Source organism: Mytilus edulis, chromosome 5 (genome assembly GCF_963676685.1).
Source record: "Mytilus edulis chromosome 5, xbMytEdul2.2, whole genome shotgun sequence".
In the NCBI taxonomy this organism is placed as follows: domain Eukaryota; kingdom Metazoa; phylum Mollusca; class Bivalvia; order Mytilida; family Mytilidae; genus Mytilus; species Mytilus edulis.
In genome coordinates this window covers 32,765,845-32,791,504 of record NC_092348.1, presented here as the reverse complement: position 1 = coordinate 32,791,504, position 25,660 = coordinate 32,765,845, and the positions used below count along the sequence as shown (strand labels likewise).

At 31.5% G+C, this 25,660-nt stretch overlaps 1 protein-coding gene across 1 annotated transcript; it reads right to left on the bottom strand.

The window, feature by feature from the left end:
* Positions 1–1,966: 1,966 nt before the first annotated feature.
* Positions 1,967–25,155, bottom strand: LOC139523469 (low-density lipoprotein receptor-related protein 12-like). Its single transcript, XM_071317530.1, has 13 exons — positions 25,046–25,155; positions 20,778–20,822; positions 17,011–17,152; positions 16,125–16,339; positions 12,746–12,880; positions 11,485–11,646; positions 10,506–10,658; positions 9,395–9,550; positions 7,624–7,977; positions 5,600–5,716; positions 4,940–5,053; positions 3,958–4,083; positions 1,967–3,514 (listed from the first exon to the last, which is right to left on the bottom strand). Exons 1-13 carry the CDS (start codon positions 25,059–25,061, stop codon positions 2,667–2,669), a joined length of 2,583 nt encoding a protein of 860 aa, XP_071173631.1. The 5' UTR covers positions 25,062–25,155; the 3' UTR covers positions 1,967–2,666.
* Between the last annotated feature and the right edge of the window lie 505 nt (positions 25,156–25,660).

Here is a 25,660-nt window from a genome sequence, read left to right as displayed (position 1 = left end):
GGTGATGTTGGTGTGTTTGTACATCTTACTTTACTGAACATCCTTGCTGCTTACAATTATCTCTATCTATAATGAACTTGGCCCAGTAGTTTCAGTGGAAAATGTTAGTAAAAATTTACAAATTTTATAAAAATTGTTGAAAATTGACTATAAAGGACAATAACTCCTTAGGGGGTCAATTGACCATTTCGGTCATGTTGACTTATTTGTAAATCTTACTTTGCTGAACATTATTGCTGTTTACAGTTTATCTCTATCTATAATAATATTCAAGACAATAACCAAAAACAGCAAAATTTCCTTAAAATTACCAATTCAGGGGCAGCAACCCAACAACGGGTTGTCCGATTCATCTGAAAATTTCGGGGCAGATAGATCTTGACCTGATAAACAATTTAACCCCATGTCAGATTTGCTCTAAACGCTTTGGTTTTTGATTATAAGCCAAAAACTGCATTTTACCCCTATGTTCTATTTTTAGCCATGGTGGCCATCTTGGTTGGATGGCCGGGTCATCAAACACATTTTTTAAACTAGATACCCCAAAGATGATTGTAGATAAGTTTGGATTAATTTGGCCCAGTAGTTTCAGAGGAGAAGATTTTTGTAAAAGATTACTAAGATTTACGAAAAATGGTTAAAAATTGACTATAAATGGCAATAACTCCTAAAGGGGTCAACTGACCATTTCGGTCATGTTGACTTATTTGTAAATCTTACTTTGCTGAACATAATGGCTGTTTACAGTTTATCTCTATCTATAATAATATACAAGATAATAACCAAAAACAGCAAAATTTCCTCAAAATTACTAATTCAGGGGCAGCAACCCAACAACAGGTTGTCAGATTCATCTGAAAATTTCAGGGTAGATAGATCTTCACCTGATAAACAATTTTACCAAATGTCAGATTTGCTCTAAATGCTTTGGTTTTTAAGTTATAAGCAAATACTGCATTTTACCCCTATGTTCTATTTTTAGCCGTGGTGGCCATCTTGGTTGGTTGGCCGGGTCACCGGACACATTTTTTAAACTAGAAACCCCAAAGATAATTGTGGCCAAGTTTGGATAAATTTGGCCCAGTAGTTTTAGAGGAGAAGATTTTTGTAAAAGATTACTAAGATTTACGAAAAATGGTTAAAAATTGACTATAAAGGGCAATAACTCCTATATGGGTCAACTGACCATTTCGGTCATGTTGACTTATTTGTAAATCTTACTTTGCTGAACATTATTGCTGTTTACAGTTTATCTCTATCTATAATAATATTCAAGATAATAACCATATAACGGCAAAATTTCCTTAAAATTGCCAATTCAGGGGCAGCAACCCAACAACGGGTTGTCCGATTCGTCTGAAAATTTCAGGGCAGATAGATCTTGACTTAATAAACAATTTAACCCCATGTCAGATTTGCGCTAAATGCTTTGGTTTTTGAGTTATAAGCCAAAAACTGCATTTTACCCCTATGTTCTATTTTTAGCCATGGCGGCCATCTTGGTTGGTTGACCGGGTCACCAGACACATTTTTTAAACTAGATACCCCAATGATGATTGTAGCCAAGTTTGGTTAAATTTGGCCCAGTAGTTTCAGAGGAGAAGATTTTTGTAAAAGTTAACGACGCCAGACGACGGACGACAGACGACGGACGACGGACGCCGGACGCCAAGTGCTGAGAAAAGCTCACTTGGCCCTTTGGGCCAGGTGAGCTAAAAAGTAGTATATACGGTTGCTAATGAGACAACTGTACACAAAAAATCAAATGACATAGAAATAAACAACTTAAGGTCACCATACTGCCTTCAACAATGAGCAAAGCCCATACCAAAGTGTACATGAAATGTGACCAGTATCACTTCATTGTCTTACGTTAAATCTACTTAATTATGCTTTTGCTGATAAATGCATGTGATTTTTTTTAACATAATTCTACATGTACAATGAATATACAAATAATATTGTATTTTTATTGAAGAATAAATAAAAAAAAAAGATGTGGTATGTCTTAAAGACTTAATATCTTAAACTGATGTTAACAAAGATTCATTAACTAAAATTAAGCTGTAAGGAAAGTTGGGAATGCATGCAGTTAGGATTTTTAACGTGATTAAGCTAATCGTCTCTATTAAACAATTTTTAAAAAAAATTAATGTGGAAGCTTGGTACATGCATTGAGAGCAGGCAATTCTTTTTTGGCAGAAATCAAAATTTGTTTTATCAGACGCACAATTTAAAAATAAATAAGACAAACAGTTTAATAGTCCCCGCTTCTCCTAACTATACAATATTTAATATATCTAATATTTCTTATTAATATAAATGCAAATCACATTTTTCATACATAAAATTCCAGCTATATCTCAATCTTAAGTACATTTACTTCAAAGTTTTGATACTTTAAATTTAAAAATCATTGATATTTAAAAATTAAAAAAGAGCTTGTCTAAAATCATAAGTAAATTCTATTGACAAAAGTAGACTAATTAAATTCTCTAAAATAAATTTTCCTACTAGATAAAAGCAATTTTCAAAAACTCAAATAAAGTATAATCAAAACAAGTATAGTTTTAAAATATAAACAACTTTTCTTTAAAAGATATGTCACAAAAGTTTTTTATAAAAAATATTATCACATCTTTTCCAGTATGGAATTTGACATTTAATCAAATCACATGTTCAGCTATTGTAAATTCACCATAACTATTATTGTCCGCCGATTCGTTAGAGTTGAGAGAGCCTTCTGAATTATGACGTCTTCGTGGAAGAGTTTCAACAACAATGTCAATAGTTTTGTCAGAAGCTTCGTCTATACTATCACATGATGCTATGGTTGTAGCATCTACACTACAGACATCAGCTGATTGACAATCAGGATCTGGTAGGGTAGAATGTGATTGGTCAACGTCTTCACTGTCGGATTCTGTTTTATTATTTTGGCTGCTTCTTCTGTAACAGGCTGTAACAACATTTTCCTCAGAGATGCTCACTTGAACAGAATCATTTTGATTATCGTCACTTTCGGACTCGTCTGAACTACTTTCTGGAAGAATAAGTAAAGAATTTGAATTTTGTCTTTCGAAATCTGTATTGACAGAGTTCTGTGCCTCTGCAAGACTGTCTTGTTCCTCTGGTTCCCTGGTATCAGCATTATCTGATGTATTTTGAGATTCTCCCTCAACATTTCCTGTTCCTGTTTGTGGCTGATTTCTGTTGCGAGTACGTCTTCCTCTCCTTGATGGAGGTCTGTTTCCTGTCTGCTGTAGATGTTCAAGGTAATCTCGTCTAACTTCATCATAAGGTCTAGATGTGAGCATGGCCTCATGATACGGAGGAGGAGCACGTCTTCTCATGAATTCTGAATACAATCTTGACAAAGGAGTTTCATGTCTTTGTCTGTGACCGTGTACTCTGAGATTGTAGAGTTTACATGTACACCCTAAAGCTACGACAAGAAGTAGACCACAAATCAAAGCACCACACACAGCTGCTATCTTTATCAAGTTACTGGTATCTGTAAATAAAATTTAATAAATTTAATTAAAAGTTGAAGTAGCTCAATTATTGAGAATTGAAAATATAAGGAAGTTAATGGGAAAACAATGGCCCTTTTCTATCATTGAAAAGGTATTTTAGATTAATACACAGAAAATATTCAACTGTTTTTTTATGGTGAAAATTTGTACTCGGGTAACCTTGAGGAAATAAATCACTGTCCTTAAATGTTTTAGTTCAACATTTTCAAATATTTGATGTAACAGACCAAAAGATAATATTTTAAGGCAACTACAGCGGTCAGTTGTAGTGAAGGCCCTAAGCTACTCTAAGTCAATGACAAAAGCTTCAATCCTTTAATTTCTTTTTTGGCTTATAAAGGTCAAGGACAAGGCTCTTTCCAACTATAGATGTTGTCATAGGTCATGTGATTCCTGTTGCTAGGTATATACTAAAACTTACGTCTACAATCAAATTCATCACTGTTATCACCACAATCATTTGTTTTATCACACTTCCATGTCTCATATATACATCTCCTATTATCACACAAAAATGTTCCATTGTGGGGTCCACATTGTGTAGAAGCTGAAATGTAAAGACAATATCTTAATCACATATCATGCACGTGATATACAACTTTTTTTATCACACGGAAATGTATCAATGTTAGGTTAAGACTGTACTGTAACATTTAATATCTTTTGTTATTACATATAATTTAAAAACAGTGTTCCCCTTTAAAGTTCACTGTCTAACGACCTGCATTATTTGTAATCCATAACTGATTTAAGATAATGGAATCCCATCAAAGGGGGTCTCATTGGGGGGTTCTGATCCAGGATCCCGCTTACTGTTTTGTCAGATTCCCGTATCCCGCTTACACTATGTACGTAAGCAATTCTCATTTTTTTGTGATTTCCCGTGTCCCGCTAGACTTCATTTCCCATTTTCACGGCACAATAATTTGACTTTCATGTGTCACGCTTACAAGAAATCGACAATCCCGCGTCACGCTTAGACCCCAATGAGACCCCATCAAACACAAGACATGTATTATAGAAGATGAGAACTCAGTGATAGTCTTTTCTTTACTTAAATAAGAGTCACCAGGAGTCAATAGATGTTCAAATTTGTAAATCTATTTGAAATATACAAAACACAAGAACAAATTGACTGAATCGCTTAAACTCTAAACAAAACAAAACTGTTTGTGGTAACATGGCAAGTCTCTCCTGCTTGCATTCATCATCTGCAATTTAAATCCAAACAAACCATGCCTGTAGCATTTATCTTTAAATGATATCACATACTTTTACCCTAGGCTGACTATTTAGTATGGAATTTACTGATTGATGAAGGCCATACAGTGACCTGTGTACATCCCTTAACTACCAGTAGATTCCCCTGGTTATCCCTTCCCCATTTCAAGCATCAAACTTACAGCAATAAAGTTCATCCATCATGTTGGTACAATGTCCTACACCATTACATCTCTGTTTGGCCTCATAACACTGATTAATATGTGGTCCACATGTATACTGGTCACCACATTTATCTGTTAATATAGATGTATTAATATATTATTGCTTGCTTTATGTCGAATGACAAATACTGTGGATTACATTATTTTTGTTGATACCAATTATTATGGATTGAGGAAACATTGTAAATTGATTGATATTTGATTTCGTGGTTTTGTATAAATGCTGAACGTAAATTAATTTATTTTCTTAGGTCCCAAATTTTTTGTGTATTAATGAAAAACAGTATTTTAGTGGATGTTTGATTTTATAGTTTTGTCAATTTCTGCATACAAGCCTGAACATATAACATTGTGCACTACCTATACCAGCAGATTTTCATGTCTATTCTTTACTCTTTTTAAAAAAAATATATTTCAGAAAGTTGTAATTGTTACTATGGAATTATAAATGCCAAAAATATATTTTTCACCTTATTCAGATGCAGATCAACACATTCCTAATGCTTATAGAATTTGATCAAAATCTGAAATACCAACTAACTACGTATACAACAGCAGATAGTTGTTTCATTGGCAATCATACCACATCTTCGTATCTGATATCAAACTACAACTTACAACAATTTTTTTCATCGTATCCAGATAAAGGACAATCCCAAATACCGTTACACTTATGGTTTGTCTCATAACAATCCCTCTCTCTTCCACAAAGGACCTGGTCTGCAAGGCAGTTTCCTACAATTAAACAGGAATGCATACCATGAAATGTCATAGAAAAACAAAGGATATGGGGTATTCATCTATGACACAAAATTAAAACATGCACAGCAATAAACACATAAAAAGCAAAGGCACAGCTCTTTTTTTGCTGTTCTCCATTTCAAAGTCACAGTGAGGTTTTCAATACAGAGCAAACAAAAAACAACAAAAAAACTCTCACCTGACTGCAAGTTTAAGGCATTCCCTAACATTGGCTTGAGAGGAAAATCTTTGAAATAATAATTTGGTAAGACTATGCTTGCTTTACCATGTTTACTAATAAGTATTGAATTTTGTTTAAAAAGCTTTTAAGGATGTACTTAGGTGAGGTTATAAAATTTGTGTCAAATGTTCGGCCTCCTTGGTGTTTTTCCATACAATACAAAGTAAAATATTTTGCCCCATAACACCCATTTTATTTTTTCATATAAGACTTAATAGCTCATGAAAGATCATTTATCAAAATTTTAGAAAATTCTTGATTTCTTTTCTTTTGTTTTGAGACCCAAATATACCAATGCAAATATAAGGTGAAAGTCCGAGTCAGCCTTTTCCCACCATATTTTAAATCTCAAATATCTCGAAAAGGAGGTCAATGACCTATCAATATTTTTAGCTTATTTTTAGCTTATTTTAACCGTCAAAAAATGCCCTACAAGCTCATAGATTAATGTTAAATTCTTGATTTATTGATTTTCACCTAACCTCACCTAAGTACATCCTTAAGATAAGGTGTTACTTCAACATGTTCTGGTATCACATTTTGACATTACCAATGATTCATAAAAATGATGTACACAGTTATATGAACCCTGCCAGACAGACATGTAGAATAGAATCATTCCACATGACCAATGATCCATGATAAATTTTGTCAAGGTCAGACAAAACCTCCATGACATTGATAATACCTTACAAATTTTATTTCATTCACAAATTGAAGTTGACCTTTGCTTGTAGTATTCGAGACCTAGCCATAAAAACTTAATATAGTTGACCAATATTATCAGAGTAGTGCACATTGCCACTTAAAGTTAACACATGAACCATGAAATTGATTTTACATATAAAAATTAGTTGTTCTATTACTCAAAATAAGTGAGAAAATCGTGTAATAATAAGATTTAAATGGGGAATGTGTCCATAAGACAAAGATGATGACCCCTCTTGTGTATCAAATAAAGTTATAAAGGCACATTCAGATCCTCCACCATCTAATTAAGTATAACTAAGTTAACACAGTGGCCACTGCAATGCAAAATTATTATTCCAGCATTATCATAATTAGATTCTGAAGCAATGACACTGTTTACTTAATGGTTTAAATTAGACTGTATATAAATAGAATGTCTGGATTTGTCAAACTTGCATAGAACATAGAATGTCTGGATTTGTCAAACTTGCATAGAACATAGAATGTCATTATTGTTTTTTTTTTTATAGGATATGACATACAGATAGTTCAAATTGTAAGGTCAATTTAGGTTTCTTAACATTGCAAATACAAATGCTCACAGGACAGATTACTGATATTAAAAGCCATTTTAAGTGTTTTATCTTTTGAAAAATGGTAATTTGTCAAAAAGTTGGACTGTGAGCTAGTTCTAAATAATGATACCACTGCTATAAACATTTAGTAAACAGAAAGTGGATGAGCGATGGATGAAACAGAATGCATTACTCAGTATACCATTGTCACAAGCTTGATACAAAATTTTAGAAAGCTGTGGTTAGTAGTTTCTGACCGAAAATTAATGTGACATATTGCAAGGACTGATGGAAACATAGACGCATTCATTTTTATAAAGACAGAGAGAAGTAAATCATATAAATCTGTATGATATGAAATTGTTGATGTTGCCTGCCAAAATATTGTACTGTACCTTTGTTTTGATATGTAAAATTAAATCCTTTTTCTTTGACAAATGAATCAGAATAGAAAACAATAGTTAAATCACTTGACGTTGATTCAATCACTAATGGTGGTGTATTCAGACCATAGTAAGTATTAATAAGTCTAGACGAGCTGTCCGGACCATCGTATACTGTCAGAAAGTCTGTGTTTTCTGTATCTTGTAACTTAAAGCTTTTAAAGCGAATCTGTATTCCTGATGTTTTTGGCGTGTGAAGATTCCAGACACATTCCATACTGTCAGGGTAACTGTTGGGGTATCTAGGTGATGTGATGAATCCTCCATCATGTCCTACTTCAATATATTTGTTACAATACTTTTGACCTGTGAAAATAATATATTTTTTTTAGAAAGGAGCATTCCCACAAAGGGTTAAAATTGTCCCTAAGAATTTGATTTATATTAATCAGGCCAAAATTTTACAAGTTTCACATATAATTAGTTGATATTAAACTACAGAAACATTTTTTTTTTGGCACATTGCCTTAAAAATGATGAAGAAACGACCCCTCAAGTACGCATTATTTGCATTTGTAATGTTAACTTTTAGTCAAATTTTCAATAATTCAATAACAGTTTCTAAAATAATTGATCTTGGCCACTACCCCTATTTCATTAAGTTTTTATGGCTATGGATTCAATGTCAACATTAACAATTTTTGGCTGAAGAACATTTTGAAACAAGGTTTTTCTGAAGCTTTTACGTTAAAAAATGCACAAAATCATTTTTTTACAATTGAACTGTGCTGACTTTGAGGACTAGAATGATTTATTTGACTTCGTAGTAAGGCTTTTAAAATAGACCCATCTAAGAACCAAATGATGGCCGTTTAGATATTTTATGATAAAGTTGAATTTCAAGGCAATATTTGACCTTAAGTGAACCTTGTCCTTTGTTTTACTAGCCATCATGGAGAAAAGCCATGCTGAAAACATTCCCATCTTTGTGAAATACAATTACAATTGTCATATATTACTATTACTGAAATTCTATGTATTCACAGCATTTTCTAGGTACATTTTATATTCAAAATGATCTTTTAATATAAATGATAATAGTCTAGGGCAATTTCAACCTCAAAAACAGCTCTATCAGAAGAAACAATTTAGTTTTAACATTGAAAATGCAATCGTGGAAAGTGGTTAAGATTCAACCAAAATAATTAAACTTGGGGTCAGTTTCTTATTTTATAAAAGGTATCAAACACCAAAAATTGTTTTCCTTTAGGCTAGCCATACTCGTCACACATTTTAAAGACACACCTTGAACACTGCTTTTGTTAATCAAGGGACTTTGAATACTACAGACATTATACCCTCATTAATTGTGAAAACACTTTTAATCAAAATCATTACCTTCTACAGTCCATTCTAATTCATTAAAAAATATGCAACCTTTCATAAAAGAACTTCCAAAGTGCCTTCTGACTCTCTGTTCAATCATTTTGATATGTGACTTTCCGTTTTGATTTTTTTCTCCGAGTTTTTTCCTGGTTCTGTGGATTCCTTATTTTTCGTTGGATACCAATTTTTATGGATTTTGTGCTTGCCTGCAGGGAACCAAGAATTCCATTGTCCAATGAATTACAAATTATCTTTCGATATTTATGCAGGCTATGGCAAAACCATGAAAATACAAGTGTTCTTCCATCCACAAAAATTGGTACCAAAGAAAATAAATGAATCAACAGTATAAGACTTATTGGATTAAACTCCAAATACTAGATCAATGTTAACTTACTGCAGATAGACTCATCTTCGTCTTCTCCAGAGAAACAGTCTTTATTTCCATCACAAATATACTTCTCTGATAAACAAACTGCCTGCCATGTTCTACTTGATCTACATGAAATGTCTTTTCCATGACAGCCAAGTCCATCTGGGACAGTAGTATAACCTAAAATAAAGTAAAAAGTTTACAACTGCTGTAAACTAACAATAAATTGTTGAGAACGATTTATTCTGTGACTTTCACGAGGAGAAAAATAATATGAATATAAAATGTGAAAAGTAACTTTTTAAAAGAATATTTCTCGTAAGCTTACGTAGGATCAAATCTGCCTTAACAGTCACCATGTTTTTGTGATCAACTAAAAAGGTCACTTTCATATCCTCTCAAACGTTTTATTTATATAATTCAACTCATTTTAGTGGTCACTTGTCTTACACAGTCACCAAATTTTAGCACAAAATTGTCATTTCAACTTTTAAAAGACCTTTTATCTTAATGTTTTTAACTACATGTACCAACATAATCATGCCAAAAAAAATTTAGAACCTAAATCTGGAAAATGGTGAATTCCTAAATTCCTCATATTCAATTGCTTTCAGTTTCCATTGATAACAGTATCACTAACTTAAAATACTGTGGCTTCATTCATTTTCATGGGTACCAATTTCTTGGATGTAAGAAAACTTGAATGTTCCTGGATATTTAATTTTGTGGTTTTGCCAAAGTCTAAACACAAGCGTTAAGAATATTTGTCTTCATTAAACAATTAATTGCTTGGTTTACCTGTACCCTAAAAATCAATGAATAATAATGAATCCACAGTAATTTGATTTATTTTCAATTTTCAACGCCAGAATCAGCAATTTAAGTATTCTACTATTTTAAGAACAATAACACTTCAATAATTTGCAGTGATAAATGCCTCAAATGATGACAAAATCAGAATTTTTTTAGAACCGCTTTTTTAAAGTCACCTCTCTTGAGTGATTACTTTTAACACTTTTTATGATTGCTTGATGCAGGTTTAACTGTTACCAGTAGTCCAAACCATTAGCCTACACTTCACACACCGGTACTACTTGCTCCCCACAATATTAATAGACTTTTCACAAATATTTACCACATAAGTTTGTGTTTTCGTCCTCTCCTCCTAAGCAATTGATTTTCCCATCACATTTGTAGTGACTGTCTAAACATTCCTCTCTTTGATGGTTATAGATAGGACGACATAAAATCTGTGATCTGTCACACACAGGTCTTTTTGTTGTGATTTCTGCATAAAAGAGAATTATTAAGTCACAAGGGAAGTCACAGCTATGACATCATAAATAAGAATAAATGCTTGCAAGCATACATATCTATTACCCTAATCAATTCTTTCTTTAGTAGGTAGAATACAAATTTAAGATACTTAATGATACTCAGTAAACTCATTGCATTGATCCACATTTTTACAGGTTTCCCACAGGTTCCATTTTTACAAGTAACTTTTACAGATTACAGATATATGACTGTATTGTAAGTTGTATCTGATATTCAACTGCAACTGGTACCTACTTGATATTGTTACTAATACTGGTTCCCTGATGTTCAACTGTAACTAGTAGTACATTGATATATTTGCTGTTACTGGTACCTGATATTGTTACTGAGACTGGTACCTGATGTTAAACTTTAACTAGTAGTAAATTGATATTTTTGATGTAACTGGTACCTAATATTGTTACTGAGACTGGTACCTGATGTTCAACTGTAACTAGTAGTAAATTGATATTTTTTATGTAACTGGTACCTAATATTGTTACTGAGACTGGTACCTGATGTTCAACTGTAACTAGTAGTAAATTGATATTTTTTATGTAACTGGTACCTAATATTGTTACTAATACCGTTACCTGCTTTTAAACTATAACTACATGTAGTAGTAATTTGATATTTTTTCTGTAACTGGTACTTGGTATTGTTACTTAAGACTGGTACCTGATGTTCAACTGTAACTATTAGTAAATTGATATTTTTTCTGTAACTGGTACTTGATATTGTTACTTAAGACTGGTACCTGATGTTAAACAATAACTACATGTATAACTAACACTTACCACAGTTAGATTCATCCTCCCCATATATACAGTTGTTATGTCCATCGCACTGATATCTTGGTTCTACACATATATTATTATACCAATTTACAGATCTACAGCTTATCTCACCAGGTTTACATTGGTGTGGCTTGGTTGTTGTAGGAGCTTGTGTTGTCTTTTCTATAAAGAAATTAAAAGATTAAATTCTATATCCTGCTTTAATGTTATTTCAGGTTTTCTTCAGGCACGACGGCTTCCTCCACTAATAAACACTGGCCGCCACCAAATAACCCAAAAGTGGAGTTTAAAGTGGCGTTAATATACAAAATCAAATAAAATTTCATAGATATAATTAGAGAAAAATGTGGGTCTCAATAATCATGCTTTCAAATAATCAAATCAAATTGAGCACTTGCATTTATGTTGCTAAAACAAACAGCCCCTTCAATAAAAGACATACTGTGGATGGTGGAAACAACCAATGACAATTATTGCGGCTCTCTTATCCTGTGTAAGTTCTAAGCAAATTATTTTTACTTTATTTTTGGAATGAGTCTTAAATTGAAAAATTTTCTAGTTATCTAATTTTCTTCAAACTTTTTATATTCAGGAAGGGCTAAGTTCTACATATTCATTACAATTTTTATTTGATTATTTTTCTTCTACCAAAAATATATTGCTGATGAAAATTGGTTGATTCATATAGATTCTACCACTATATCGAGTGTAATATGATATTTATCCACTCATGACAGTAAAATATTCAAAATTTAACGGCAGAGAGTGGCCGGATACATATTGTATTGCACAAGATTTGGTGGAGGAATCTACAAATGTATTTCTCTAATGATTTTTGAAAAATTATGCAGACATATTCAATCCTTCCTTTCGAATGATCTGCAAACAGATGTGCTTCTCCTTTGTGACGTCATCAGGCATGGTTGCCTTTTTTCATGATGTCACAATAGGAAATTTAGAGGGAAAAAAGAAAATTAGACATCTTAATTGAATTTTGATAAATTAAGAACTGAGATCAAATGAACAACACGTTGATTTAATAAAATATAATCAACAGGTCAGCAAAGTTGTCAATTTCATTAACACCTGTTACCACTTTTTGATTCCTCCTGAGAGCTGATAAAGGTTATGACCCTAAAACTCATCCATTCATCTTCAGAGATCACTGGCAACCACACCTTGATTAATTTTTTTTTATACAATGGGTTCGGAAATGGTTAATTTGCTATAGAATTAGAGAAACAGTAATAAACCAACATACTTGTAGGACAGCCAATCTCATCACTGTTATCACCGCATTCATTAGCATTGTTACATCTCCAGCTATCATAGATACATTTTCCATTAGAACATTTATTTTCACCTTTCAAACATGTTGATGACATACGCATGAAACCTTAAAAAAACAAAGTCTAGCCATTAAAAAAGTAGGTTTGTAAATAATACAATTAGAACTATTTTTGACCCAACAAATGGAAGTTTTTAACGACCTTGACTGGCTATACAGCCCTTGCACGGTCGGCCCTGGCTTGCGCCTTTTTGGGCATTAAATAATTTATATTTTTACCATGTGGTAATTTAAATAATTTATAATGATAAGAAAATTTAATAAAAGCAAAAAATTTAAAAAGCAAAATTTTAGATAAATAAATGAATGAAAAAAGTAAAATATTTAAGATTAAGTAAATAATAAAATAATAAAAAATAATAAAAGAATATAAAATTAAATATAATAAAATAATATAGAAATAATTTTGTATAAAAATAAAAATAAAATAAAACAAAAATTTTTGACCCAAATATTGCAATCATACTTAAATACTTCAATGAGAAAAGTTGTTATTGAACAAGGCTTGACACTCTGTTACAGTTATTAGATGAAATATATATTCAGGGATTTCAGCCTTATAACACATTAGGTGTCTTTCTTTACACAGTAATAAACACCTTATATGTGACTTATTCATAATGATTTTTCTAATATGACATCCTTATTACACTTTGTAAAAAAAGCTGTGTTCTAATTAGCACAAAATATGTTTGACACATGCGCACAATTTTAGTGTTTATATTCTCATTATTTCCATTGTTAGTGTATTATAGTGAACCCTATAATAGTTTTCCATAGATTCACCTGCAAGTTACCTGTCCATTTAAACTTTTGGCAGTTCTATTGTCCCATCTAACAAATACAACAGGTATTGTTCTCTGTATAGTTTATTCACCAGGACCTTTAAATTTCTTCTAGGAGAAATATATCACTCATTGATTAATATACCTGAACAAAAAATTGAACTGTCAATGATGAAAAAATACTTATACCAATCCTAAGAAAGGACTCACAAAACTGCATGTGGTGTTGTATTAATTCAATACCAAAAACTCGTTTTTAATGTGTTCAATATTAATAATGATTTAAAAATTAAAAGTTGATTTCTGATCAAATATTCAATAAATATTTTTGTGTGTTTGATAAATAAAAATTTGAATATTATTATTTTTAAATTAAGGTCTTCATAAACATAGTCTATAAATTAACAACAACAAAAACATGCAAATTCATTGGAAAATACTAAAAAATGTGTCTAAAATAAACTTTTTATTATTAAATCAGATTTTATATTGAACAGATTGAAAATATATTAATGATATATTGAATAAATACAAAATTGCATACAGTATATGTGAGTTTATAGAAGTATTTCAATAAAAAAAACAGATAATTTTTTGGTCAGGTAAATTAATTAATGAGTGATATATTTCTCCTAGAAGAAATTTAAAGGTCCCAGTGAATAAACTACACAGAGAACAATACCTGTTGTATTTGTTAGATGGGACAATAGAACTTACAAAAGTTTAAATGGACAGGTAACTTGCAGGTGAATCTATGGAAAACTATCATAGGGTTTGCTATAAAATGTCTTCATTTTAGCAGCTTACATAAACTTTTATTATAAATTGTTTATCAAACAACATATCTTTACCCTACTTTCAGTTTTTTAACTTATTGATATTAAAATGTTATGAACAGACTTCACAGGGAGGAAACGAGAACAGCCAAACAGTTTTAAGGTATTTTTGTACGTTTGGACCTAAAACATGTATAAAAATGCTGTATTTGTCCTATTAGAATAAAATTAATTTCTTCATTCATGCTTTTTGCTCATTTTAATATGGGTAGGCATTATATTTGACAATATTTTCCAACTCGCTAAGGTGTAAAATATCAACAAATATAATGCCTACCCATGTTAAAATGAGCATAGAGCATGACATGAAGGAATTATTTTTTAAATAACATGATTGACATGGTTGATCACAGTAGATGTAAAATGTGTGTAATTTAAGTTACTGGTAGATTAATTATGAAAAGACAATTTTCCTAGTTATCTGTTTAGTGGCATTTTGGATTTTGGACGGTTTGACAGCATCAACAACCCGACATCCTTTAAAATAGGGCCAATTTATATAATGATACCAATGCAATGTAGATAAATTGCTTAGCTGAGCACAGCTGGATACGACCACACATGTCCAATACTAAAAAGTTGGGGGCAAAACGGACACAATATTCTTGCTTGATACAGGTCTGAATTTGGATTGTAACTAATTTTTTACACTTAGTAGCTATAGGTTTCTGACACAGAATAACTGTAGTCAAAGAAATAAAAATTGGTTATATGATTGGAATTTATAATCAATTATTTGCTTTTGAGCAATACACTATGCTGTTGCAAATTTTACCCCCCCCCCCCCCCCTTTTTAACCAGAAAAACTCTTTGTTTTTCCCCTTTTTTGCCCAAAATTACTAAATGGTTTGAGCCTTACCCTCTCCCCCTAAAGTCAATCCTAACCATCCCTTTGTAATTTGGAAACTTGTGGTATAATTTCAGCGAGATTCATACACTTTAACACAAGTTATTGCCTGGAAACTACAAAAATGCTTATTTTGGCCCCTTTTTTGGCCTTAGGACCAAAAACCTCAAACACAATCCCAACCTTCCTTCAGTGGTTATAAACCTTGAACCTTGTGTTAAAATTTTATTGAATTTAACTTTAACACAAGTTATTGCCTTCAGTGGTTATAAACCTTGAACCTTGTGTTAAAATTTTATTGAATTTAACTTTAACACAAGTTATTGCCTGGAAACTACAAAAATGCTTATTTTGGCCCATTTTTTGGCCTTAGGACCAAAAACCCCAAACACAATCCCAACCTTCCTTCAGTGGTTATAAACCTTGAACCTTGTGTTAAAATTTTATTGAATTTTATTTACTTATACTAAAGTTATTATCTGGAAACTATCTGTCTTCGGAAAACGCCAACGTGATAACAATATACGACAATTTTTTTTTTTTATTTTTGCAGTTGTATTAAAACATCAACTTTTTGGAGGAAATGATTCATTTTTATACACATACAAACAAATATATGTAGTGTTGTATTTAAGTGGGCATCTTTCTAATTTATGTATTAAAATATTTAAAGACCCATTTTATAGTAAGTTAGATTCCTTCCCTATGATGTTATGATTTGGTTATCGTAGATATATAGAATATGTAATTGTTAAACAGCTATTGTCATCATCAAATCCAAAATCACATATGGGCAACTTTTATAAACATTTTAAGACTAATACCTCTTGTATACTTTGCAGTAAATCCTACATCTGCTACAGATGTATTTTGGTAATATTTAATCAATACTTTGGTATCATACATATCAGATATGTATACAAAAGGAATTTGGCTTCCACAGAGATGTCGTCCCCCAATTGCTTGTCCCCCAATTGTTAAGTAGTTACTGCCACATGTTCCATCAGATGACCTTTGACCTATATTAATTTGACTAAAGCTGAAATATAACAAGTGAAAATCTAATTATATAATCATTTTCAAATTATACAAAATCATATCATTGAGTATTAGATTATGTTTGAAAGAAAAATAAGAGAATTGAAATATGGCCAAAAGATCATTTTTTAAATACTGAAATTTATTGGGAAAAATTGAATAAAACTTTAGCTAAAACATATTCCAATATTCCCTGCATCATTATTAGAAATTAAAAAATTTATAAAATAATGTAAATGGAAGTTATGGAATTTAGTCAAAGCAGTATGGATGTTATTGATTTAAAGCAAAACTGCGACTTTGTCACAAGAGCAAGATAACATGTATAACAACCCTACATTCCTTCTTCATTATTGGTGTTGTCAGTGACATCCACAAATATTCACTCTAGATCTGTGGTTAAAGTTTTTTAATATTTTGTAACTTTCTTAAGCTATCCTGGATTTCTACCAAATTAGGAAAAAAGCTTGTTTCTGGTCATATTAGTATCCAGAAGTAAAACTAATATATAAAGACTAAATTTTGGAGATATATGTAAAAAAAATTCAAGAAAAAAATTAACTGATAATAGATAATCACCAGTACAATAAGCTAAAGAAAATCCCTGTTGACAAATTATCTCCCTTAACTGATCTAATTCCTGTCAAAAATTATCTTCCCTTGAAAACGTACCTGACAGTTACCACCTCCTGTGAAGTTGACTCCCATGTAGTTGGTTGTATAGGTATAGACCATTGATGACAATAGACTGCAGGTCGAATGAATGGAATGTCTATTGACCCCTTCCTGTCTGTTAACTCCTCATATTTACAAACTGAAATGATAATAAAACACCATTCATTCTAATTCACCAATTGATTTAGGTTTATCTTTTGTTACAAGACATGTTTCCAAAGAAAAGTAAATTTCACTTCAAAATGGTTACCTTATCATAATCAAAGAGCATGATTGCTCTAAGTGATACCATTGTTATTGTTTTCATTGATATCGTATTATTCTCAAAAACCAGATGCTCTGCAGGGTGAAGCTTTATACGACCGCAGTGGTTGAACCCTGAACAGTTGGGGCAAGTATGGACACAACATTCAAGCTTGATACAGCTCTGAATTTGGATTGTGATTAAGTAGTTGACACAGCATAGGTTTCTAACACAGAATGAATGTGGTCTAATGTCATAACTTTTTGCTATTGAGCAACATTCTATGCTGTTGAATATTAATTTTACCCCCCAACCCCCTTCCCACATTTTTTTCACCTCCCCCGTTTCCTTATACAAAAATAATTTCAATTCAAATTTTAATGGAATTGGCAACAATAACTACTCATTTAAATACATTATAAAATATTAAAATATAAAATGACATACAGTCATGGTTTAAATTCATATTAATAAACAGTAACTTCTAAAAATAAATTTAAACTACACATCTCAAGACAATCATCATTTCTTAATACATAATTTTCAAGCAGTGTAAGGGAGGTAATCAAGTAATCAAACATATATATAACACTGTTCTTTTAATTCTAATCGGATTACCTCCCCTTCAATGCTTTAAAATTTTCTAAATTGTCTTGTTTTCCCCCTTTTTTTGTCCCAAATTGCCTGATAATATGAACCATAACCATCCCCCGCTAAACCATCCCTTTGTAGTATGGTATGGAAACTTGTGGCATAATTTCAGAGAGATTTATACACTTAAACACAAATTATTGACTGAAAACTAAAAAAATGCTTATTTTGGCCCCTTTTTTTGCCCCAAATTCCTACACATTTGGGACCATAACCCCCCATATTAATTCAAACCTTCTACCTGTGGTATCAAACATTGTGGTATAATTTCAGAGCGATTGAAATGCTTATACACAAGTTGATATCCTGAAAGTGGAAAAATGCTTGTTTTGGGCCCCTTTTGGGTCCATAATTCCAAAACGGTAGGAACCATCATCCCATAAATCAATCCCAACCTTTCTTTTGAGGTATTGAACCTTTTTATGAAATTTCATAGAGATCCATTTACTTAAACTAAAGTTATTGTCCGGACACTAAATGCGTCTTTGAAGACGATGCAGACGACATCATCCCATTATACGAACGAAAAAATGTTTGCGGTCGTATAATAATTCAACAGCAAGATGCACATGTATTCTCTTTTTAATTCAAACTGAATAGTTTTTCAACTTTAAAAATTAGTCAATCCCTGAATGATACACACAGGCACTTGTCTCAGAATTTGTTTTCCTATATACCTTATGTTATATTAATTATAAGGTATAATCAAAGAGCTGAAGAGCTCTGAGGGAAAAGACGGCCATTGTTTCAATTTTTAGGGGGGGGGGGGGGTATCTTTTGATAGTCTACATACAAAGAATGAGCAAAAGAACAGCTATAAAATATAGAAAGACTGACAATAATGAAACTAATTGTTGTTTATTGTTATTTCATTTCCTTAGTCAAGAATTCATCATAGAGACAATTTGGACCAATGAGATCGGCACCTTCTAAATCAAAACATTTGATTAAAGTTGGGAGTTAATTATCTAAAATTTAATTGAATTTAACAACTACGTACTACAATATATTTTAGAATTTTAATTATGAACAACTGAACGGCAGGCTAAGACCATTCTCATTTTTTTGTGACAGTATTCTCAAGAAATTAGGACTGAAAAATCTATTCAGTTTTAATTTTCCATTGATAAAGTTCCCAGTTACAACTCTCATCACAGGGATACATGTACTTATAAAATCAAATATGATTGATATAAGCTGTGTGAAGTTTGTTTCCAGATCCCACATTTAGATATATCTGTTAAATTCATGAATAAATAGCTTTAAACTACAAAAGCAATATTTAAAAAAAAATGAAAAAAAAAATTACCACTACAATAATTATGTTGGTACGCAAAATTATTTTTTAATTGATGACTACTAATCATATATATACTTAATGTGACATTTTAAGGGTTCAGATACATTAACTTTCATTTTAGTGGGTAATTACTCATCAATTGAGGTGCTCCTTAATCGGAGAAAGATTCTAAAAACATAACTTTACAGAAAGAATGAAAACTGCAGTTGCTCTCCCCAATCTGAATAGGTATAAACTACAAAAAGCAACATTTTATTTTAAATTTTTTTTTTTAACCATTTCAATAATTATGCTGGAACACAAATTTTTTTTTTATATAGAAGACTACTTATCATATACTAAATGTCACATTTTAAGTGTTCAGAAACATTTACTTTGATTTTAGTGTATAATTACTCATCAATTGAGGTGCTCCTGAATTGGAGGAAGATTCTAAAAACAGAACTTTACAGAAACAATGAAAACTGCCGTTTCTCTCCCCAATCTCATGTATCCCCATTGACAATGTTTACCGCGAAAGTTGACCTACAAAGTATCTGATTATAGCCTCAGATTAAAGCATTGCATGTTGGTGTGTGAATCATCTACACTACAGCAAACTTCATTAGGTTTACATTTAACAAATACGGATTTTAAATTAGTATACAAATACTGTGAATGATTTTTATAATAAATAAAGGATATCCCTGTGTAGTGTGGCATTCCAACAATGACGTCACTAGGTTAGATATATTTAGAATATTTCGTAATACTGATTTTTCCGGACTGTAAAAGAAACGTATACAGTGTAAGGGAAAGCTCAATATACGATAATTTCACGAGAAACAGAAGGGAAATGTGTAAAAAATGTATTTAAAGTCAATCTGTTCTCCTTGTCATCAATTTCAGTATGACATTTTGAGGTTTCCAAACTATCAAAACAAAATGATTGACGTGAGGGAATGATACTCGGCCAACCCCATTAGGGAATTGACGGCTTGAAGCCGTCTTTCCCCAAAAAAAAGGGGGGGGGGGGGGGAAATCTGAGAAAAATCTCTGTGCTGATACAAGTGTATGAAGTATAAATTAATGAACAATGTAACTAATGTGTTTTTTTTGTACTATCAATTCCAAGTTTAATTTCCACAGCGGTCACTGATCATGACTGATATATAACATGTACATTTTACATGTATATAGAGCAGAAAAATCAAAAACAGCCTTTCTAGACGAAAGTATAATTAATAAGACTACAGAGAAGGTATCTCAAATTCTAGTAAAATCAGCCCCTGGTTAAATCAACCCCTGACAATCTACACCAAGTATAGTCAAATCGGCACCTGAAGTACTCATTTCATCAACCATATCAAATATGCTTAATATTTTTTTTTTTATTATTATTTTAAGCAAAAAGATTAAATCAAAGAAGGGATTCTTTGAGTTTATCTTTAATCCCTATATTTTTATTAATTCCTTTTTCACAACTGATATTTTGAAAAGTTAGGGAATTGAAAAGAGTCCCCAAAAAGATATATACTACATTTGTACACCATTAATACAGTAACTTATAGACAATAGAAATATACTTACATGATGCCACTAAATAACATTGTAAGATCAAGATGAAAATCAAAGCTGAAAATAGAAATCACACACATGACAGATTCATGTACATGTAAATAACAAGATGAGTTTTACATTGTAGAGCTTAATAATTGATCAGTAATGGTACCCCTTCCTAATACTGTGGATTCCTTAATTTTCGTGGGTATCATTTTTCATGGATTGGTAAAAACTTGAATATTGGTGAATATGTGATTTAGTGGTTTTGACACTGTCTGTATACAAACATGTGATTTAGTGGTTTTGACATTGTCTGTATACAAACATGTATTTCATTGAACATTTGATTTTGTGGTTCATCTGCACCCACGAAAAATGGTATCCAACCAATAATAATGAATCCACAATAATTATTCTGTTAACATGTAAATAGGAAGTTGATCACATGGTTAACCTAACCATGCTCAAATGAACCTTGATAAAAAGTTTCAGATTTTTTTTTTAGGAACCATATGGTCTGAGTACACAGTTATCGTCCTTTGATTTTTGTTGTCCACAAATTGAAATATAGACCCTAGTGTTAACAGTGTGTAATGTGCCAATTTTTTTTATATCCCTTCCAAATTTATTTTTTCATGTTTTATGCCTCGAATAGCAATTTTGGATGAACAAACAAGAAACTGAACTTAACAGTCATGACAGTGGTGCAATCTTGTTTATCATGTTTATGTTAAATCACATTTATTTATTCTTCTTTAAATTTCATACTCATGATTATGAAACAATACTCTTTTTTTTCCCAATTTAGTCAAAACTGTGTATATATGCCTTTAAAATTTCTTTACATGTATGTTAAACATAAATGCTGATATTCAAGGTAATAATTAAAATATAAAGTTAATTAGTTTAAAAAATTAAAATGCCATTATTCTTTTAATCTGCAATTTGTCATAACTGTAGCTTATTTGTTGTTGAGAACAAAATATTTCTTTAAACTACTTTTAGGCATACAAAACATTGGGATAGTTGGTCGGTTGTATATCATGTGCATTTCATTGATAAATCGTGGCGGATAGACTTGCTGAACTTATAAATGTACACGATGACCTCATTGCCTCATATTTTCATTTATCAAGTCTTGTCCATGATCATTATAAATAGCTGCGCCATGAGTGCATGATACCCCCGTCGTCTTGTGGGGAAGTTTTATGCAATAATCATAAATAGTTTTAGAGACAGTTGAAAGCAATAACCATATATTGTTTTTGAGATACGGCGGGACATGTGAAACCCCCCTCTTTTTTTTTTTTACAAAAAACTAAATATCACTGAAATAAAATTTTGAATCAAAACCAAAGAGTATACAGATATTAAGATTAATATAACAAAGAAGGATGTAAAGTTTAAGCAATAATCATAAATTGTTTTTGAGATAATGCGCAACATGTAAAAAAAACCTCCCCCTTTTTTACAAAATACTTAACAACTCAAAAACAAAATTTTGAATCATCACCAAAAAGTATACAGATCTTACAATTAATGTAACAAAGAAGTGTGTAAAGTTTTAAGCAATAATTATATATCATTTTTGAGATACGGCACGACATGTAAAAACCCCCTCCCCTTTTTTTACAAAATACTCAAAAACTCAAAAATGAAATTTTGAATCGTCACCAAAAAGTATACAGATCTTAAGATTAATATAACAAAAAAGTGTGTAAAGTTTTAAGCAATAATCAAAATTAGTTTTTGAGATATGGTGCGACATGTGAAAAAAGTACACTCCTGTTTTAGTTACAAAGTGCTGTAACTCAAAAAGTTTTAATCTTATTTTCACTAAAAAGTATACAGAACATTTGACCATCATAAGAAACAAGTATTGTAAGTTTCATGAAATTTGGATAAGTCGTTCCCAAGTTACGGTGCAACATGTTTACGCTGGACAGACAGACGGACACCGGACATTTGTATACCATAATACGTCCCGTCAAAATTTTGACGGGCGTATAAAAATATTAGGTAGTAAGATCAAAGAGAAAATGTACAAATTGCCAATAATACAATGTATGTTAAAATTTTCATGTTTCAACTCACCATGCTCACTAGCCGTATTTTATTGACTTCTTGTTGTTCTTAGATATCTTTAAAGGATGTGAACATGTAACTTAAGGTGTGATCATGAAGGGTGTGAACATGTACATGTAAGGTGTGATCATGAAGGGTGTGAACATGTAAGGTGTGATCATGAAGGGTGTGAACATGTAAGGTGTGATCATGAAGGGTGTGAACATATAAGGTGTGATCATGAAGGGTGTGAACATGTAAAGTGTGATCATGAAGGGTGTAAACATGTAAGGTGTGATCATGAAGGGTGTAAACATGTAAGGTGTGATCATGAAAGGTGTGATCATGAAGGGTGTGAACATGAAGGGTGTGAACATGTAAGGTGTGATCATGAAGGGTATGAACATGTAAGGTGTGATCATGAAGGGTGTGAACATGTAAGGTGTGATCATGAAGGGTGTGAACATGTAAGGTGTGATCATGAAGGGTGTGAATGTGTGGTTGCAAGAGTAATTGGGTTGAACAGACTCAGATTCGAAAGGGATTGTTACAACAGAACAATAATTTCAAATTTGTAGATCATGTTAAAAAAATAGACAGTTAAACCCTCTTGCTGCAGGAGGGCTACATGTGCAGAGCTTCCAAAAAATATTTGAGCCAGCCCGACATTTTATATCTGATCCCGATTTAAATCCCTTAAGAATTAGTCACAAAAGGCAATTATGGTTATCAAATGGCCATTTCAATGATTGACATTAGATTAAAAAAAAAACAATTTTAAACTTTACTTTGATATGAATTTGATGTTCGGATGTAAATTGTTAAATTGGCAGTGCATCATTCAAAGTGTGCACATTAGCATGCTCATATCTGCCTTAGACTCTTTATTTGAGCAAAATGGCATTGTCAAAAACTTTCGTTTTTAAAATCACATTTTCTTAAAACCAGATGTTGACTTGACAATGGTAAAACATGGACCATAAACGGATACATAAATTCCGTGTACGTTTATAAAGCACGACTGAATGAAGAAGCTCTTTCCACGTTATTTTTTCAACAAAATACTTGAAATTGAACGTTAGATAATGATAATTTTAGCATTTTTTAAGAAATGTAGGATGCATAATTAAATTTCCCACCTATGCACATGCTCACACGTGTTCAACTTCTAGTTCATACAATGTACAAAAAATGTACAACTTAGTTCTGACGATTTTTCAATTTTTTAAAATTTTTCATCAAATCATGTTGATAAACTAATTTCTTAGAATTTTAATCTTTAGGACTAAATAAATTAGATAAAAACTGCTGAAATGTAAGAAAATAATTGAATAGACAGATCAATTTATACGATTTCCGGTACTGAAAATAGTTTACCTGTCACCTGAACAGGTAGATTTCAGCTGTCAAACAACTGATTTAAGCCTTGATTAAAATTAAAAGGTATTGAAGTAGGGGTTGTTTTGATAGTAATTAATTATCATGTCACTTTTATGACCAGTAATGTGTGGATGTTAAAGGCAAAAGGTTGGGTTAAAAAGATCGTGAATTATATAAAATGACCGAAAAAGCCTTGAACAGTTGAAAACTAAAAAGAAGTTGACTGTTTCATGCTTTGCCCATTCGAACTTTTACCAGACATTATACAAATGACCTGAAAATATGACCGTTTTGGAAGCCCTGAACATGTGTCCACACGGACTGTGCCAAATGTCCATGTTTTAGTTTATGCCAACTTCTCTTTAGTGCTGTATCACTTTTCAAATCAAGATCAAAAATTTAAAAGCGTTATATTTTTCTGCAATGGGTACTAAATGTAACGGTCATTTTGATGTTATATATCAAATGACATTATTGTTGGACATCTGAAGTGACAAGTCACAGATGTCATTGTGTCGTATTTTCTGGCACACGAAATACAATGTTGATTCTTGAAAAACAACTGACAGCAAGAGGGTTAAGACAGTTACCAATACATGTATGTGACCTGTATTTTATCTGTATCCCTATCTCTGTTTGTGTTCAGCAATTTTTTAAATCATAAAACAACTCTGAACTTTGACTGTGTTGACAATTTATGATATAATTTCACAAATTATGTCAGTATCCAGGTGATGTCAATAATTTGTGTTGGTAAAGATTGTATCATTGTTATAAATCAACTAAAGGTTTAAATCTACGAATAGAACTATATTTATTACATTATGCAAATAGATAATATATAATAATACCTGTGATCTGTAACATTTAAAATTTCGAGAGAAATATTGTCAGAAAACATAAATAAAACAACTTCCTGCTGATGGTCACACTAAAATTAGAAGCACCGACGGTAATGTTTATATTTCGGAAAACGGGAGACAATCCTCAGCCGAACTTTTTTTTAAACTATATATATGTAGTCTGTTCCCTAGTTTTATAGTCATACATGTACGCTAAATCAATTAAATTCAGATCTCCAGTAAAAAATCAAATCACAAAAATAATTTTCCACAGCCATTAAAATCAGTTATAATTCTTTATACATTAACACCCCATTTTTTTCTATCACTTATTTGTTTTACCGATTTTTCGATAATCATTAATGTTTTACCATTATTCTCTATTCTGTAAACGGTACGGTACTCTTTATCCAGATTCAATATATATTTGACACCGGGCTGAGAATGTTGGATAGCTCATTTTCAGAGCTAAAACTGAAAATAAAGCATTTGTATTAAAGTTTGTAGAAATAAAAGGTTTATCCTTATATCATCTATTCAATTTTTACTCTCGAGATGGACTCAGTGTTATACAACTTGTTAGATTTTTACATTTAAAAGTTACATAGAAACACAATGTAGTTT

Excerpts from the sequence above, each read along its gene's own strand:
- LOC139523469 (XM_071317530.1), bottom strand. Across the intron at positions 11,647-12,745 it reads TGAGATTGGCTGTCCTACAA|AAAAGACAACACAAGCTCCT; the intron begins GTATGTTGGTTT and ends ATTTCTTTATAG. Across the intron at positions 5,717-7,623 it reads TTTTACATATCAAAACAAAG|GAAACTGCCTTGCAGACCAG; the intron begins GTACAGTACAAT and ends GTTTAATTGTAG.